General features: G+C 34.3%; 2 protein-coding genes across 5 annotated transcripts in view; both read right to left on the bottom strand.

The window, feature by feature from the left end:
- The window catches only part of LOC109069209 (SRC kinase signaling inhibitor 1-like), a 50,685-nt gene extending 47,278 nt beyond the window's left edge, over window positions 1-3,407 (bottom strand). The window contains exon 1 of one of the 4 annotated variants that reach the window (XM_042714694.1): window positions 3,142-3,407. The gene's annotated coding sequence lies outside the window, so the exon portion shown is untranslated. The remainder of the gene's footprint in view (window positions 1-3,141) is intronic. The other 3 variants (XM_042714693.1, XM_042714695.1, XM_042714696.1) reach the window with 3 other exon arrangements.
- Window positions 3,408-6,156: 2,749 nt separating this feature from the next.
- On the bottom strand, window positions 6,157-16,071 carry grb7 (growth factor receptor bound protein 7). Its single transcript, XM_019066919.2, has 15 exons — window positions 15,738-16,071; window positions 12,858-13,023; window positions 11,801-11,942; window positions 11,335-11,491; window positions 10,310-10,431; window positions 10,077-10,151; window positions 9,858-9,995; window positions 9,583-9,693; window positions 8,716-8,814; window positions 8,526-8,606; window positions 8,260-8,379; window positions 7,566-7,623; window positions 7,380-7,467; window positions 7,207-7,300; window positions 6,157-7,104 (listed from the first exon to the last, which is right to left on the bottom strand). The coding sequence occupies exons 2-15, from the start codon at window positions 13,019-13,021 to the stop codon at window positions 6,958-6,960; spliced, it is 1,596 nt and encodes a 531-aa protein (XP_018922464.2). The 5' UTR covers window positions 13,022-13,023; window positions 15,738-16,071; the 3' UTR covers window positions 6,157-6,957.
- Window positions 16,072-16,779: the final 708 nt, after the last annotated feature.

The raw sequence follows: 16,779 nt of genomic DNA, 5'->3' as shown, positions 1-16,779 counted from the left end.
CAGAGAGACAGATGTTCATGACATCCCAACAGCAACACATCCTCATGCTCCTTATTCCTCTTTTTTGCTCTGTCATGCACATGCAACTTTTCTTTCTCTCTTTATCTCAAACACCAAACACAGACCGTCCCATCGAGACCCAGGCATTGTTGTGATGAGTGAAGCGTTACCATCAGACGCCGGATGACTCTCAGAGGTACGAGATGTACAATCAACAAACCGTACAAATCAAACAAGAAAACACTTGCCTGGTGCAGCGGAGCAGCAACTACAAATACTTTGCTGTTTTTGTGTTACGGTCCTATAATGTTATAGGCATCTATAATGTTAAAATACACGGATGGAGATGTAAAGTATTTGAAGGGTTTGATGCATTTAAGGATCTAATATTACATTCAGACAGACAGATGTTTATGATGGCAGTCGACCAAGACTTCCATCATCACCCTCTGCCACATATCTGCATCTTAATGGTTTGTATCAGATTGTAAAGCTGAAGTAAAATTGATATGATTATGAACGTTTTTCATATCCCAATTTTAACATTAAAAAACAAGTAAACCATTTGTAGATTGGTATTCCCAAGAAGCATGAACACTGTGACTTTCAGAAACCTGTTTGGAAATAATCATTATTTTTGCAATTCCGTTTGGTGCCACTAGTGGTGTTGCACTTACACACTTCACCTTAATGGATCCATATTCTGAACTTGTAGTGTTTATTGTTTGACTAATAATATTTCTCCAATGTCAACTTCACAGAAATGATGTTAGTCAAGATTTCCTGCACATAAAAAAAATAATTTTAAATGTTAAACAGCCTGTTTTTGCTGCTGTACCTTCTGTTTTAGTTGGCTAAACTCTTCAAACTGCAACTTTTTGCTACTTGGTTGGTTTCAATAAATGGTTCAATAAAAAGACAGCTTTAAGTTGTTAATATTAAACATACTCTGTTCAATAAAGATGGTAGAAAGAGCAAAACAATTCAAAACATAATGCATTCTGGGAATTAAAGTATCTATCTATCTATCTATCTATCTGGCTAGAAACCTTCAAAACATTCAAACAAGGATTTGTCAAGCAAAACATTTAAAACTTGGTTTTCTAGTTTTTAAATTGTAAAATGACAGTTGTACAATGAATTTCAATTCAAATTCAAATCATAGCCAAATTTCAAATTCTGCATTCTGTTTGCTTGCCAAAATCAGTTCAAATTCAATTAAAAGCCATTCTCAATTGAGTTCTGAATGGCGCATAACCCTGTTGTCAACAGTTCGACTAACTTTTAACTAACCTACTTTTAACTAAAAAGATTCTCTTCAAACTGTTGCTTTCTCATGACAGTGGCTGACCTGAAAGAAAAAATATACAGTAGAAGAAGAGCGTTTACCCTAATGCCTTGAATTTACATTTAATGAATTTACATTTCATGCCAACCTTAAATCACCTTCACTATTATTTCAAAATACTCTCCTCCCTACTCATACTTTACCAACAAACATCTGCTAGTCCAGTGTTTTGTACATCTATGATATAAACAGGGCTGTGGCGAGGAATTCTAGGCCCTGAATTTGCTATTGGGCCACCGCAAAATCATGTTTAGTGTGGGGCGGGGCTTGGGGGGGGGGGATGTGTTCGCGATCGGGCCCCCTTCTCGCAATGAGCCCCTGTTACTCTGTTCCACTATTACCCACTATTTGGCACCCCTGGATATAAATCAGATCTGTTCAGCAATGGTGTAATTGGATCATGGTTTTAAAAGGACAGTTCAACCAAAAATGAAAATTTTATCATTTAGGATTCGTTTAGATAACAATCCACTCAAAAAAGAAAATATTTTTCCTTTGCATTTTTTAAAAGTTGTAAAACATTGTAAAACAATCCCCATTCACAGCGATCCGCGAAAATGACTAAAAACGCTGTATTATGCATGCCAGGCCAGTAGATGGCGATGTTGCTTTGTAAAGAAATGCTGCGCATTTGCACACATGAATGCATATGACATAACATTTACAAAATGCTGTTGTCATGTAAATGAATGGCCAAAACATAAAAAGTTTTCCCTTTTTTTTTTAGTTGAAAATGCTGTATGTAGGCTAAATGCCTCATGACTCACACTCATATCGTTCCAAAAACCGTGTATGACTTTTGTACTTCTGTGGAACACAAAAGAAGTTCTCAGAGTTTTTGTCCATACAATGTCAATGGAGTCCAATATTGTTTCTCCAAAATTTCTTCTAAAAGGAGGTTTTAAAACAACATGCAGTAAGTCATTTTATTTTTGAGTGAACTAACTGTCATTATGGTTTGAAACTATCAGTTTGTGCTCCATTCAGCACAGGAGCCACGAAAGTCAATATATGACCAGTTGGGTGTTTATTCAACCCAACATCATTTGGCGATGTATCATGGATTGATGGGTACGTCAGCCCGGGCTTCTCTTCTTCCATTCATCCCTTTCTCCACAGCTCAATTCTCGCTCCTCTCACCCCACCTCTTCTGCTGTCACATCTCTTGCCTTCCCTGTTTTTCAGTCCATCATATATTCCTCCTTCCCATCTCATGGATTAATCTCAAAGATATTTCCTCGCAAATCAAACTACTGTACACTTCCAGAGCTCTGCTTCCACCTCAAAAGCACCTTTGTTCCTTCACCTTACTGTCTCAAAATCACTCCTCTCCCTCTCGGATCACTCTTTTGCCCCGTCTGTCTCTCCAGCGGTCTCACTCTCTCTGCAGTCCATGAGATGATGGAGAGACAGTCACCACATCCCATCGCTCCACGGCATTTGCTCACACACTCACAGGAGTTCATATAGCTTGTGTGCAGAGTCCATTACAGTGCATTAAAATCCACATGCATCTGCCTGTCTGTCTCTCTCTGCCTGTCTGTCTGTCCCTCCGACTCTAGAAGACTAGAACCAAAAGTGCCTTATGAATATTGATTCAAATGCAATCAAAACTGGAGCTTCAGCATTAAGTGGGACGAAAACCTGGACGCAAAGCTCTCAGAGCCTGTCAGTTTGAAACCAGAACAGTTTGTGGTTTCTCAGTGGATCATTTTTGCACTCAACTTGCTTCATGATGGGAATAGATGGGAATCTTCAATCCTAGAGGATAACGTTGATGCAACGCCACATACCTGCTGAGGTTGGTGTTGTCTGTCCTCTCCTCTCCTCCAGTCTGCTCACCCACCCTCGCTTTATCTTTCAGTGCTGTGTTACGCAGCCTCGTCCTCCTTCATTTCTCCTGTAACACCCATCCTGATCTCTCTCTCTGTCTTAGATCAGTGTCTTTGGTGGGAATCATCTGCGTGGTGTGTGTGAGTGTCTGTGTGTGAGCGTATGTGTGTGTGCAAGTCCGCATGGCACAAACTGAGCTCATCTGATATTCATATAAACCCCCACTCCACCAGCAGCCCCCCTTCCTCCTCTTAAAGGTACAGTGAACCGATACGCTACACATGGGCACAGCAGGTTCATGGATTGAACCATCATGAGGGAAAGAGGGGGAGGGTCGGATGGGTAAAGAGGGGAAAAAACGAGGGATAATTGCAGGATGGCAACACGACATGAACTACAGAGGCTGATTTGCATGTACAGCTCTGAAAAAATTAAGACAGGAAAGAAGAATTGATATACAGATAATGAAGGTCATCTCAAATCAGTTGATTAATGATGCACTGCACAAAATTAGTAATTCAAAAAAAGTAATTATACTGTATTAAAACACAGACTCTAAGCAAGTGCATATAATACAGTATTATTTAATAAATATATTTAACAATTTTTTTGAATTATATAATAGTACTAATATTTCAATGTAAAACAAAATATACACATTATATTTTTTTTATTTTAATTAATATATTAAAATAAACATTCTGTAATCGATCGGTAAATTAATGATCAACCATTTAATGGCACACTACACAAAAAAAATAATAATAATTATAATAAACAAATGCCACAGAATCTTAGCAAGTGTATATATTAAAATATTATTTCTTTCAAATATATTTCTTTTAAACCATTTGAAATATTCTAGAATTATATATAATACTAATATTAAAACAATATAAAACACAATGTAAATATTATATTATAATACAAACTTCTAAAAAAATAAAATAACGAAATACTTTACATAAAATATTTTACAATAAGTTTACATAATATTGATATTAAATTATTTTTTAAGTATTATGCATTTATGTAAAATATATTTACTCTTAAATACTTTGTCAAATCAGAATGTAACAGCAAATGAAAGTGTTTTAAGATTGTAGTAACAGATGTTGATACATTCATCTTAAATTTGATTTGCTGTGTTATGTTGGTCATCAGGTAAAAATGAACGGATCAGCAAAGGCACTTCGGACAGAACAGACGTGCTGTAACAGAAGCTGAAATTCAATCCACTTCTGTCACACTAACATCTCAGTGTCATTTGAGCTATTCCATTCACATCTAACATCAAAATGCATTTTATTTTATCCTTAAAACTACAGAAAATATGGATAAATATAATGCAACTCGAAGCATTGTGTAGTGTGTATTAATTGGAACAATGAATCGAACTCCTGATTTTGATCAAATGAAACCGATTTGAATCCATTTAGAGCACCATGTTTAAACTCAGAGAAGTCTCATGTCTTCTTCTCTGTGTCTGTGGCCTATAGTTTCAGCAGTGCGTCACCTTGCAAACACCACATTAAGGTACAGTCTGAGTGTGTTCATGTGTGTGTGTGTGTGTGTGTGTGTGTGTGTGTATGATAAAAGTGTGTGTTGGAAAGGTGGAGATGAAGCTTTTATGCAGGTTTGGGGACATTGTTCAATCTTAAATTAATCATACCTTATAAATAAATAAGAGGGCTGACTGACCGGTTGAGTGTCTGAGGTAGGTAAGGTGGAGCTACGGCAAGCTGGTGAAGACAAAAAAGAGGCACAAAAGTCACAAGCCAAAACAATGCTGAACTATGTAATGGCTAAATTTAGAATGAACACTGTAAAAAAAAAAAAAAAAATTGAAACATTGAAAAGTGAAATCCAAAGCTTTGTTTGAAATCATTTTGTTAAATAAATAAACATAATATATAATTTATAAATAAATAATTGCAATTTATTGCTATTAAATTAGATCACCTTGATTGATCAATATATAATTTACATACATAATTATATATAAACATAAAAGTATATATTATAATTATCTGTTATATTTTATGATTAATTATACATTAATATTATGTAATTTTGTTTAAATATATATTAAGAAAAATTTATAATTAACCAAATAATTATAATTAGTAATATAATTAATAAATTATAATAAATACATTTATTAAAAAAATACATTTATAAATTATAGGAAATTCAGTTATGAATATATATATATATATATATATATAGTATATATATAATATATATATATATATATATATATACACACACACACACACACATTTAATTATACATTATTATGTATATTTTATACAATTATATGATTTTTTTTTACTAATAATTAAAAAATAATTAATAATATAATTTATAAATGAATAAATACATTCATAAATATTTATAAATACGTACATAACAGCTAATTAAATTATGATTAAAATATAAAATTGAAATTGAATTTATATAATAATAATAACAACAATAATATAGATTAATGCATATATTTTTATATTAATATAATGAAAATTAATCCATGCTCACAACAGTTATTTAGATAACTAACTTCCTTTTTTTTTTTTTTTTTTTTACTTTTTTGTATTTTTATTTTTTTGAAATCAGAACTTATTTCATATTGATAATTAATTTGATTACACTCTAAAATTTATGTTCACACTATATTGATATTTAATATTGCCAGGATGAATGACGTGTCCTTCACTGACTCACCGCCTGATCACGGTCTCCTTTATTTACCCTTATAATATAGGATTAATGTATGATTCATCAGCAGTTACAGTGAGGTGATCGCCTGACTTACATCTGAATAAATTACCATCTCCTTCAATCATCTGATTCAAAGTGGGTCAAGCAAATCAGCATATATAGCCTTTATACTCCTGCCTGGACTGATGACCTCCCTTGAATATTAAAGGAACAATCTCCATGGCAACAACACAGTGGAGACCTGACAACTGATGCACTGGTGATGTCAAGTTTACTGAAGCATACAGAAAAACACACACAAGTACACACAATTAAAACTACTAAAACAACAAACACTCATTTACTTATTTACAACTTCAATTTGAGGTTTTGGTCAGAGTTAACCTACATACACACAACCAAGTGCAACTGTTAACCAGAACAAGTACTAAACAATGATAAAATAGAATAAACAAAATAAAAATACAGAATAAAGCAAATGTAAACTGGCCTTGATTATCTTAAACGTCAGTATTATGAAAAAACACCATAAATTAGACAGTGTTGAACAAAAAATAATAATATTAATAATAATAATAATAATAATAAATCTGCTACATTGAAATAGTCTCCTTCTTTAACTTCAGATATGCATTAATGTATCCCTACATGACTATTGCATAAATTAAGAATAAGTGGACAGTAAAGCATCAGAGCGCCACCCAGTGTTGAAGGAAGCAATAGCAGGAAATTCCCACATGAGTGTCCACTTTCCAGTTTACACACATTCCAGGATAGAAGGATGATGAATACAAATAGTCCATAAACTATTCGAGTATTTTTGGTTGGATAACCAATATTAAAGACCTACATATGCTCTAAAGTGTGCTAGAGGTATATAAAATATAAATAGAATTACTATGTACAGAAATATAGTCTTTTTTGGGGGGATTATGAAAAACTGTGAATGTCCTGACATCCACTTGGGGTCATAAAATGAGAATTTTAATGGTCCAGAGACCATGGTGCTGGGTCATTTAGGTCCTAGGTTTGGGGGAGAGGTCAAAGGTGAAGGTTCAGAGTGCAATGCAAGTGCAGGGGTGTTTGAGACACACAGGTAAGATGCCGCGGTTGATCTGATGAAACTCCACCAACTGCAGCAGATCTGTAAACAGTGTGACACCATCGTCCATAGTGTAGTACTGTTTATCCCCTTGCTCTAACTACAGAGATACAGAGAACGAGAAAGAGAGAGATCAAGATGAGAATATCTCATGTATTTCAACTATCCACAACCTGAAGCACAGCGAGACAGAAAGACTTACGGGAATGATGAGGTAGTGTTTGGTCTTCAGTTTATGACACAAGGACAACACAAAGCACTGCGCGTGCAGCTGACTGTCACGAATCAAAAACATCCTGCAGACAGGAGAAACATGTATAAACAACTTCACAGTGCAAACGTACATGATACACAAAAAGATCAGATCATTCTTACCCGTCCACCTGACCCTGCTCCTCCAATAGCCTTTGAGCTTCAGTTCGAGACACGCCCCCATGGAACCACGGCTGAACCCGATGAACCGCTGTAGATACACACACATGCAGAAAACTTTTAGTAATGACAGATTCTATCTTGTTGATAACATTTTACATGATGTGAGTGTGGACACGAGACACTCACCGGACAGCTGTGACCCGTGACCGCTGGTGGGTAAACTGTGACGCAACGCTTCTCTCTTCTGAAATACAAAAACACCCCATTAGAAAAAAAATATCTAAACAGATAAGCAATTTTATTGTTTCCACAAATATATATTAAGCATTTTAAAATGTTATATTGTTATAATATTGTTACTGTTGAATATTGTTGTATTTTAAAATGTAGTAATATTTCTCAATATTCCTATTTATTTTAAATATTCTAGAATTATATATAATACTAATATTAAAACAATATAAATATTCTATTAATATTCCTATTAATATTTTTACTGTATTTTTGATTAAATAAATGCAGCCTTGGTAAGCAGAAAAGACTTCTTTTAAAAACATAAAAATATTTTATGGACCCCAAACGTCTGAACAACACATATATGTATATATATGCACAAATACATACATACATGCATCTTAAACATAACAGTAACTGTGAAAAATAAACTTAATTTTAAAACTGCGCTCAAGGGAGTTCATAAGCATCTTTTAAAAAACAACAGTTTACTTCATAGTTTTTATGCAAACTCTTGTTTTTTATAAATGCATAACAAACCCTGAAGCCTCGGGCTGAGTGTCACAATACAGCAGGCATTCATAGCATGTTTCAGCGCTGTGTAGCATGAATTCTGTTTCTCTTGAGCACAAATACATATACACACCCGCCAGCTGTGTCCTTCCTCCTGCTCGGCATTCTGGGCCTCATGTGGGTTCTGAATCACTCGTCCACCGCTCTTCCCTGAAAAATCCATGGCCACCATCGACTCTTCCCGCTCTGCATACTGACGACGACACATGTGTGAGAAGCTCAGTGAATAACGTGCATTTTCAGTCTGTATTCTTCACACAAAGCCAACATATGACTTCAGAATACAGTGCACAAGTTGTATGGATTACTTTTTTGGAGTTTGAGAGATGTTTTTTGTACCTTGGAGTCTTGTCGTGATGGTTTGTGAAGTCTGGCATTGGACTGGGAGAGCTGGTAGTTACACTGGAGCTGTTTCCCATGCTAAAACACACATACACACAGCAGGTTTCAGATGGAACTAGTTTTCTTAGTGAGTCTGTCTGTGTATGTGTGTGTGTGTGTGTGTGTGTGTGTGTGTGTGTTCATATACCTTAAACAATCTGAAGGCCGTGATCCAGCACGTACGACTCTGCTCACTGTCTGCACACATCAGCTTCAAATCCTGACAGCGAAACCGGTCTTTTGAGGCCTAACGTGCATACACACACATTCATGTTCATGTAGCTGTCTACATGAGGAAATACCATAGACTTCTGTTGCTGTTATGTAAAGCTAATTATCATTATTATAGACTAACTCAAACCCTAAAAGAAAACCTACTGCATTTTTTAAATGTAAACAAAGTGCTTTATTTATGAATTGCTTTCATAAATTGTCCCTAAAACTGTAACTAAAAATAAAACTATTACATTAAAATTAAAAATAGATTTAATATAATATAATCTATAAGTATTATAGCATAATATAGGTATTTGTAAGTATAATATATAATTATTTTTAAATTATACTTAAATAGATGCAATAAATTAAATTACAGCTAAACAAAAAGTTTTAAGTTTAAAAAACTGTTTATATATGTATATATATAACTTATAAATAGAAAATAAAATTACTAAACTTAAAATGTATTATTGAATCTCTATCATAAATTCTGTCATATGTGGTTTAGCATGAACTACTGAAAAAAGAATTAAAATATAAATCTAATCTAATATCAAATATTAGATATAAAATATTACATTAAAAACAAATAATGATGATACTAAAATCACTCAAATTAAAATGAAAAAAAAAATAGAAATGTAAAAAATAATAATAAAAGCACATAAACATATTAAAACAAATTAAAATGAAAAGTGAAAATATAAAAATACAAACTAATTCAAAATATTAATAAATACTATAATAGTATAAAATAATACCAAAATAAGGCTGATTCTCTGTTCCTATTGGCTACCTTAATGCAGAAGACATGCTCTCCTGGAGCCCCGTAACGTTTACGGCCATTGAACACTGTGAACACATTCAGATCTTCCAGATCTCCAATGAACTGCAGGTGTCGAGGTTCCTACAAACATACAAATGCATCCAGATATTACATGTATGTTTATGTGTACATAGACACTTGGTGCACTCTGTGTGTGTGTGTGTGTGTGTGTGTGTGTGTGTGTGTGTGTGTGTGTGTGTGTGTGTGTGTGTGTGTATGAATGTGTTTTTGTTTTTGTGTGGCACCTTTGACTGTCCTTTGTTGGAGCAGTACAGTCCAGAGCGTCGTAAAACAAAATAAAGTTTCTTCCAGGACTTTTTTCCGCTCTCTCTCACATGGAGAAAGCCTTGAATCTCTGGACAGGAGCCACTCTTCACCATATTCTACGAGGGAGACATTTACTGGTTTTATGAACCATTGTTTAATTGCCATTTTAATGTTTTAAAAGCTGTAGATCATCATACCTGCACCAGCTCTGATGATGTCATGCCTTTAGTGACATCAGCGCTGTCAGATATCATGTGCTCTGGGAAAAATGACTGCATAACAGGAAAAAAAATTAAGCAAAAATTACTACAAATGTTTACATTTGGTAGTTGTAACGTAATTTAGGTTAAAAGGATTGTGAATATTTATATACAAATACAAATATATATTTTTAGATAAATCAGAAGATGATAATAAAGAGGTTACATACCACAGGTTTTTTGAAGAACTCGTACTTAGCGTAGTTTTTGCGGAAGATCAGCTTTGTGTCGCTTTCTACAGGCCAGGATGACTGAACCTGCACCACAAGCTCATGGTCTTCCAGACAGCGCTCTGGAGAGAAAAAAAAACAAAAAAAAAACAAACGCAAAGTTTGAAAATGTAACAATTTAAATGAAAAATTACACATTAAATTAAATTAAACTTTAAATTAAATTTTATTAAAGTTTAATTAAATTACAAATTAAAACTAAATTTATTTGAAATGGAATTAAAATGAAAATTACAAAATAAATGTAAAAAATATTTTTTTAAATGCATTCAATAAAATAAAATAAAAAACATTAATTTAAATAAAAATATATACATTAAATGAAACATTAAATTAGTAAAACAATTATTTAAAAATATTTCAAAATGTTGCTAAATACTTTACTAATTGAAATGTCATTCATAAGCCATTCAAAACCAAAGGTTCGTCCAATCCAGCACCTGTCAGAAGCACAACTAAAGCTACTGTAAAAGCCTGTATAACACGTTGGTTGTGTTCATTTCAATGCTATTTATTTTCCACAACACCCCTGGGTCTTATTTCATTCAGCAAAGAATCACTCATTATAAAAGCACAATAAGACATGACAGCTTTTGTCTTAAGATTATTTCTACAAAAACAAGGTGGCATTTGAGATGGAATTCAGTGTTTTTTGTCCAGACAATGAGGCATGAATGTGTGATTACATTATCGATTTGTCAAAAGCAAAAACACTAGATAATAACTTGTCTTGCAGTGCAAAATCAAGTGCATGCAAACAACAAAGTGAATGCAAAGCAGCAACCCTCTGTTTTCCAATTCAAATCTTCCTTTGTAGGTGAAGTATGCAGTTTTACGTTGTGTTATGAAAGTATTTGTATTGATAAGTTACATTATGGAAGATGGAACTCACAGGAGAGTATTAGAAGTGTATCAGCAACTGCATTATGTTGTTTTAGTGCAATATCACCATCCTCAAGTCTCACCCAGGCCTAAAGCAGAATGATGTTCAATAAGAGCCCAGCTTTCCTCATCCGTACAGTGTGCGTTCTGCGCTAGCATACGACAAACATCATGCGCCGTCGTCCCAGACGTCACCAAAACCGACCGACTGTGTGTGGCATCCCCAAAAACCCGAAGCACCTACAAAAACATGCAAGAATCTGATCATAAATCATTGAGGAACTAAGATGCACGCAAATGCATGCAGTGTTTTGTTTGTCTGAGGTCATGAACTTTTTTTAAGTGCCAAAGAATGTGCTTGTGTTGTGTATTTTTATTGACAAGTCTATGAACTGACTGCCCTGTGATGTGTTTGTGTACATGCACACTTGTTTTTCCCCTGAGGGTGGCCTGTCATGGCGTCTGTCACCTATTATAACTACTGAGAATTCATAGAGCCACAGGCAACTGTCTGTCATTTGTGTCACAGATTAAACTGTGCATGCTTACGTGTGTGCTGCTGTTGGAGGGAGGATCCCTCCCGCTGAAAGATCCGGTCAGCACCGGGGAGTGTGTCGGATTGCAGAGCTCTGGAAACGGATTGGGAATCAAAGGTGCAGATGAAGCTCGAAACTCCCTTTTAGTTGGAATGCTAAAATCACAAGACCAGGAAGAATAATAAAGTAAAAAGCAGCAAGAACATGTCAACACATTTTGTTTCCAGAAACTGAAATATTTCCAACTGAAACAAGATATTTAACAAGAATAAACAGAATAAAGGCAGGACTTGATGAACATTTACTAAAACTGATCAAATGAACACTAACCATATTTTATAACATGCATTAATAAATAAATGATATTAATAAGACCAGCAATGTTTACTCATAAAGTAAACAAACGGACCTGTTGCAAAAAAGCCATTTAGACCAAATGCAATAAAATTATGTGTTTAAAATAATAAAAATGTATAATGAATGAAATAAAACTATGTATTTAAAATATAAATAGCATCTTTAAATATGGAACTTGGAACTGTTTGAAGCTGTTTATACACTATTACTATAGTTTAAAATTAAATAAAATGTATATTGAATAAAATAAAATGATGCATGTAAAAAATAAATAACAAATACATCTTTAAACACAACTTGGAACTATCTGAAGCTGTTTATATAATTTAAAATTAAATAAAATTCAATTCAGTTAAGTAATTTAAATTAAATTAAATACAATTATGCATGTAAAATATAAATAAACAGAATTACATCTTTAAACTCAACCTTGAACTGTTAAAAGCTGTTTATACACTACTGCTATAGTTTAAAATAAAATAAAAATAAATGTAAATTAAATTAAAAATTAATTAATATAAAAATAAATAATAATAAAAATCAATACCTATTAAATTAAATTTGTTATTAAATTTAAATAAAACAAAAAGAATTTAGAAAAATTCAAAGATATTTTTATTTTTTATTTTTGTGCATTGCAGGTCAGTTTGTATTTTAAGCAAATTTTCAGCCACAGTCAAATAATACAATATGCACCGAGTGCCACGAGTTACCTGTGGGTGTTTCTGATAGTCAGAGGTATCAATCGAGGTGTTGACATCTGAAGGTTTTGGGAAGATGGAGAACATTTCACAGAAACCGAATCTCTTCTGGACACGGTCTCAATCGTCGACCTTGTGAACACTTCCAGCTCTGACCTGCAGCCTTTCACTTCCATCACTGCCGAGAGACACGAGACGAACACTCAGTTTGAAGAAGTCAGACGTAAAAAAATAATTTGACCACTTCAAGGTGTGACTATTCAAAATTTGTTTTCCTAAGTTTCCCTTCCCAAAAATAGATTTTACTCAACACGCCAGAACCTGATTTTCTCCCAAGAACAAAAAGAAAACAATGACGTGTGCCAAGTCTGTGTAAGCGAGTCTTTCAGTCACACCTTTTGCAATCTTTTGTTTTTAATCTTTCATTCGCTGTTGCTAAAGGAAACAGAACTGTTGACTAGACACTCATATGTTGACTGTGTCTGATCGCACAAACGGAGAACTTGTGAATCAGGAAGCTGACAGAGAAACTCAACCGTTCACCTCTAAAACCAGCAAACACACAGCGAATAATAAACATGTCAACACTTCTCAGCAAGCAATCAACCAAATACACTTTCTAATATTTATGAAACTAGACAAACAAATAGCACACAGTTCTTTTCTTTTCTGTACTAACACACTTAAACACTATCTTGCACCTGTCAAATTAAAAGGGTGATGTCACTCTCCACAAATAAAGCTTCATTGTCCCTCTACAAGGCTGTGGGCTCTACTTACATCAAATAACAAAGAGGGTAAACCACACAGACCACATTTTCATGCTCAAAGAGAAAATGCACTTGTGGGTTTCTTTTAAGCATGCATTATTAAATGACCAGTTCAGAGAGGCTGCAGGTTCAGCATCAGCACAACCCCAAACCAAACGTGAGGACAGTCAAAGTGGCGTGCAAACAGGTTGGAGAAATGAAAGTACAAGCAGTTGTGCACCTGTTGCTCCGTCCTCTGCATGATGTTTGTTCTGCTTTGATGTTGTTTCATCACTTAAAGCAATGTTAACATAGTAGTATACAATAGTGTAATACAGCATTGCTCAGCAAATGATGAGAACAACTGCACTGTATCAATAAAAAGTACATGCAAAATTAAATAATATTTTTAATACTTAGTAAAGCAGTTCTTGAGACAAACGAGAGCGGTTTCAGCCAACTTTTTTTTTTCTTGGGTTACTTTTAACATGTCATGTTGGATATAATTCAGTATTAAGTCACTAATATTAAATAAATAAATAAAAGATCTATTAGCACATATAATTATGTGAGGAAACACATCCACACATTTTCTTTCTTTCTTTCTTTAAAGGAGACATATGATGCAATTTCAAATGTTCCTTTCTCTTTGTAGTGTTACAAGCTGTTCGTGAATAGATAAGATCCCTAAAGTTGCAAAGACTAAAGTCTCAAACCCAAAGAGATATTCTTTATAAAAGTTAAGACTCGTCCATGCCCTCCTAAAACCTTGTTTAAACACGCCCCCACATGTCTACATCACGATGTGGGGAAATTTGCATACTCCGCCCAAATGTTCACGCAAAGAAAAAAGGTGTAACTTTGATTCTGCTGTAGCGATGTTGCCGCTGCCGTCATGTTGTAGAGACACTGTGTGATTCGTTGTGAAAGCAAAACTACTTTGTTAGGCCTTCCAAAAGAGGACAACACTAGAAATCAGTGGTTAAGTTGTATTTACAACACTGTTCCAGAACAGTTCAATCTAAATATTCAGATGTGTGCAGCGCATTTTATGAAGGACTGTTTCCTGGGAGAGTAGCCTACAATGGTGCTACACACAAAGGCTGTTTCTATAAAGTGGGGCAATTCCAACTTTGCAAGGACAGTCTGGGCTTCTGACTCACAGCCTGTAAGTACATTTCCCACTAAGGATTTAAACGTGAGTTTTGAGCAGTGTAGAGTAGCGCTTGTTGTTTCTTGTTTCTCTGATCACAAATACAGACATGGTTTTATGTTTTCGTGGCGCGATACGCAACGCGTAAAAAGACAGTATAAGTCATTATAATCAGTAATTATGTTACCACTGGATTCAACGAATGCCACGTTTGTTATAGATTTTATTAGTTTTGTACGGTAGCGGCAGGACACGGTATCACAGAATGTTAAGGGGTGTAACATTTCGTCACACACTTGAGGTATTCGACCAATCACAACGCACAGGATAGCTGGCCAATCAGAGCACACCTCGCCTTTGAGACCGATGAGCTTTGTAAAAATCAGAAAGGCGGGGGATAGAGGAGCAACAATAATGTACATTATGTGGAAAATAATGTGTTTTTTTAACCTTAAACCGCATAAACACATTGCATTACACCAAATAAACCACATAATGTTCTTTTTAGCAACGTCATATGACCCCTTTAAAATAATGACATTGATCACCTTTCATAATTTTAGCCCATTTTATGCTTTATTTTTACAAGTTTGACCTGGCAGATTTAGGAATCACTGTTCTAGATGTACAGATGATGCTCATAAACAGACATTTATGCCACTTGTACTAACTAAAATGTACTGTGGTATTACCATGCACTGGAGTACCTGGTAAACACCATTAAAAGGTGAACAAAATGATTGTTTTTGACCCGAATTAACCCTATTATTCAGTGCTGTGCTGTATATCAAAGTAACGTTTTACCAAAGAAGCTTAGCCTATTATAGTTTAAACAAAACATAAAACCACATTCATCACTAACCTTCGAACATCAGGACAAGTTGTAAAACAGCTCAGAGGCACTTGAGAATAGGTTAACATTTTAGTTTCTAGTAATATTTTGAAATATGCAGAGTAAATCATACAGTTAAAACAGTGTAAATAACTCACCTGCATGTAAACCGTCCACTTCTTGTTGTCTGGTATCGGTATATGGTGACACAAGCTGAAGTTAAAGTGTTTGTGGAGTGTTTCATCCAGTCCAGCCGGCATGAGTAACATCCTTTTTACTCCAGTCGGGTTTCGTTTGAGAACACCTGACGCGTGGGTGGAGCTCGTGAACGCACAGGTGCAGGAAGGGCGGGGAAGTCCACGCCCACACTCAACAGACAAGAGGTGATGAGCTCATGCTGTTTTTCTACAACAGCCCACGTGCTTTTACTTTACGTAACAGGCTGCTTCTAGGCCACGTATTTGAACTTCAGCTAATTATGTCATAACTTTTTAAAGTTGAGTAAATGTTGACAAAAGAGTTACTCACCCTCATCTCGTCCCAAACTTGTTTTGGACTCCATTGGCTTTTGTATGGACGAAAACAAATATTCTAAAAAAAAAAAAAGGTTTGGAACATGATTATGACAATTATATTTCCTTTTTTTTTTAGGTAAAATATATATAAGAGGAAAAAAACTAATATATTTGTTCTAATGTATATCTTTTGTCAGCTGAAATTAGAACAAAACATGACATGGAGCCATAAAATGTGACCTCACAAAGTCCTTCATAATCTGTATTCAACTATATTTTTTATAACTCAATACATTAGTTTTGATATCAAATTTACCTGCTATTAAGAAAACATTATTTGAATTATAAAGTAGTAATATTACGCAAACGTTTTGTCATAAATTCTTACCTTTCTCATATGCATTTCTCACAGGTTTACCAGGAGTAGCACATCTGTTATACTTTTCCTTCATAAACATTTACCATGGTTTGCCAGCAAAATACCATAGTTACTGTAGCTATTTTGGATAATAACGAGTAATCACAGCTTTAATAATTGCATTAGCACATGTATTTTGGAGAAAACCATGGCACATTTTCCCTCAATAATTATTTTCAACATTGATAATAATAATCAATGTTTCTTGAGCATCAATTCAACATATTAGCATGATTTCTGAAGGATCATGTGACACTAGACTGGAGT

Source organism: Cyprinus carpio, chromosome A24, assembly GCF_018340385.1.
Source record: "Cyprinus carpio isolate SPL01 chromosome A24, ASM1834038v1, whole genome shotgun sequence".
Taxonomy (NCBI): domain Eukaryota; kingdom Metazoa; phylum Chordata; class Actinopteri; order Cypriniformes; family Cyprinidae; genus Cyprinus; species Cyprinus carpio.
The sequence above is the reverse complement of the archived record's forward strand: the minus strand, read 5'-3'. Positions and strand labels throughout refer to the sequence as shown.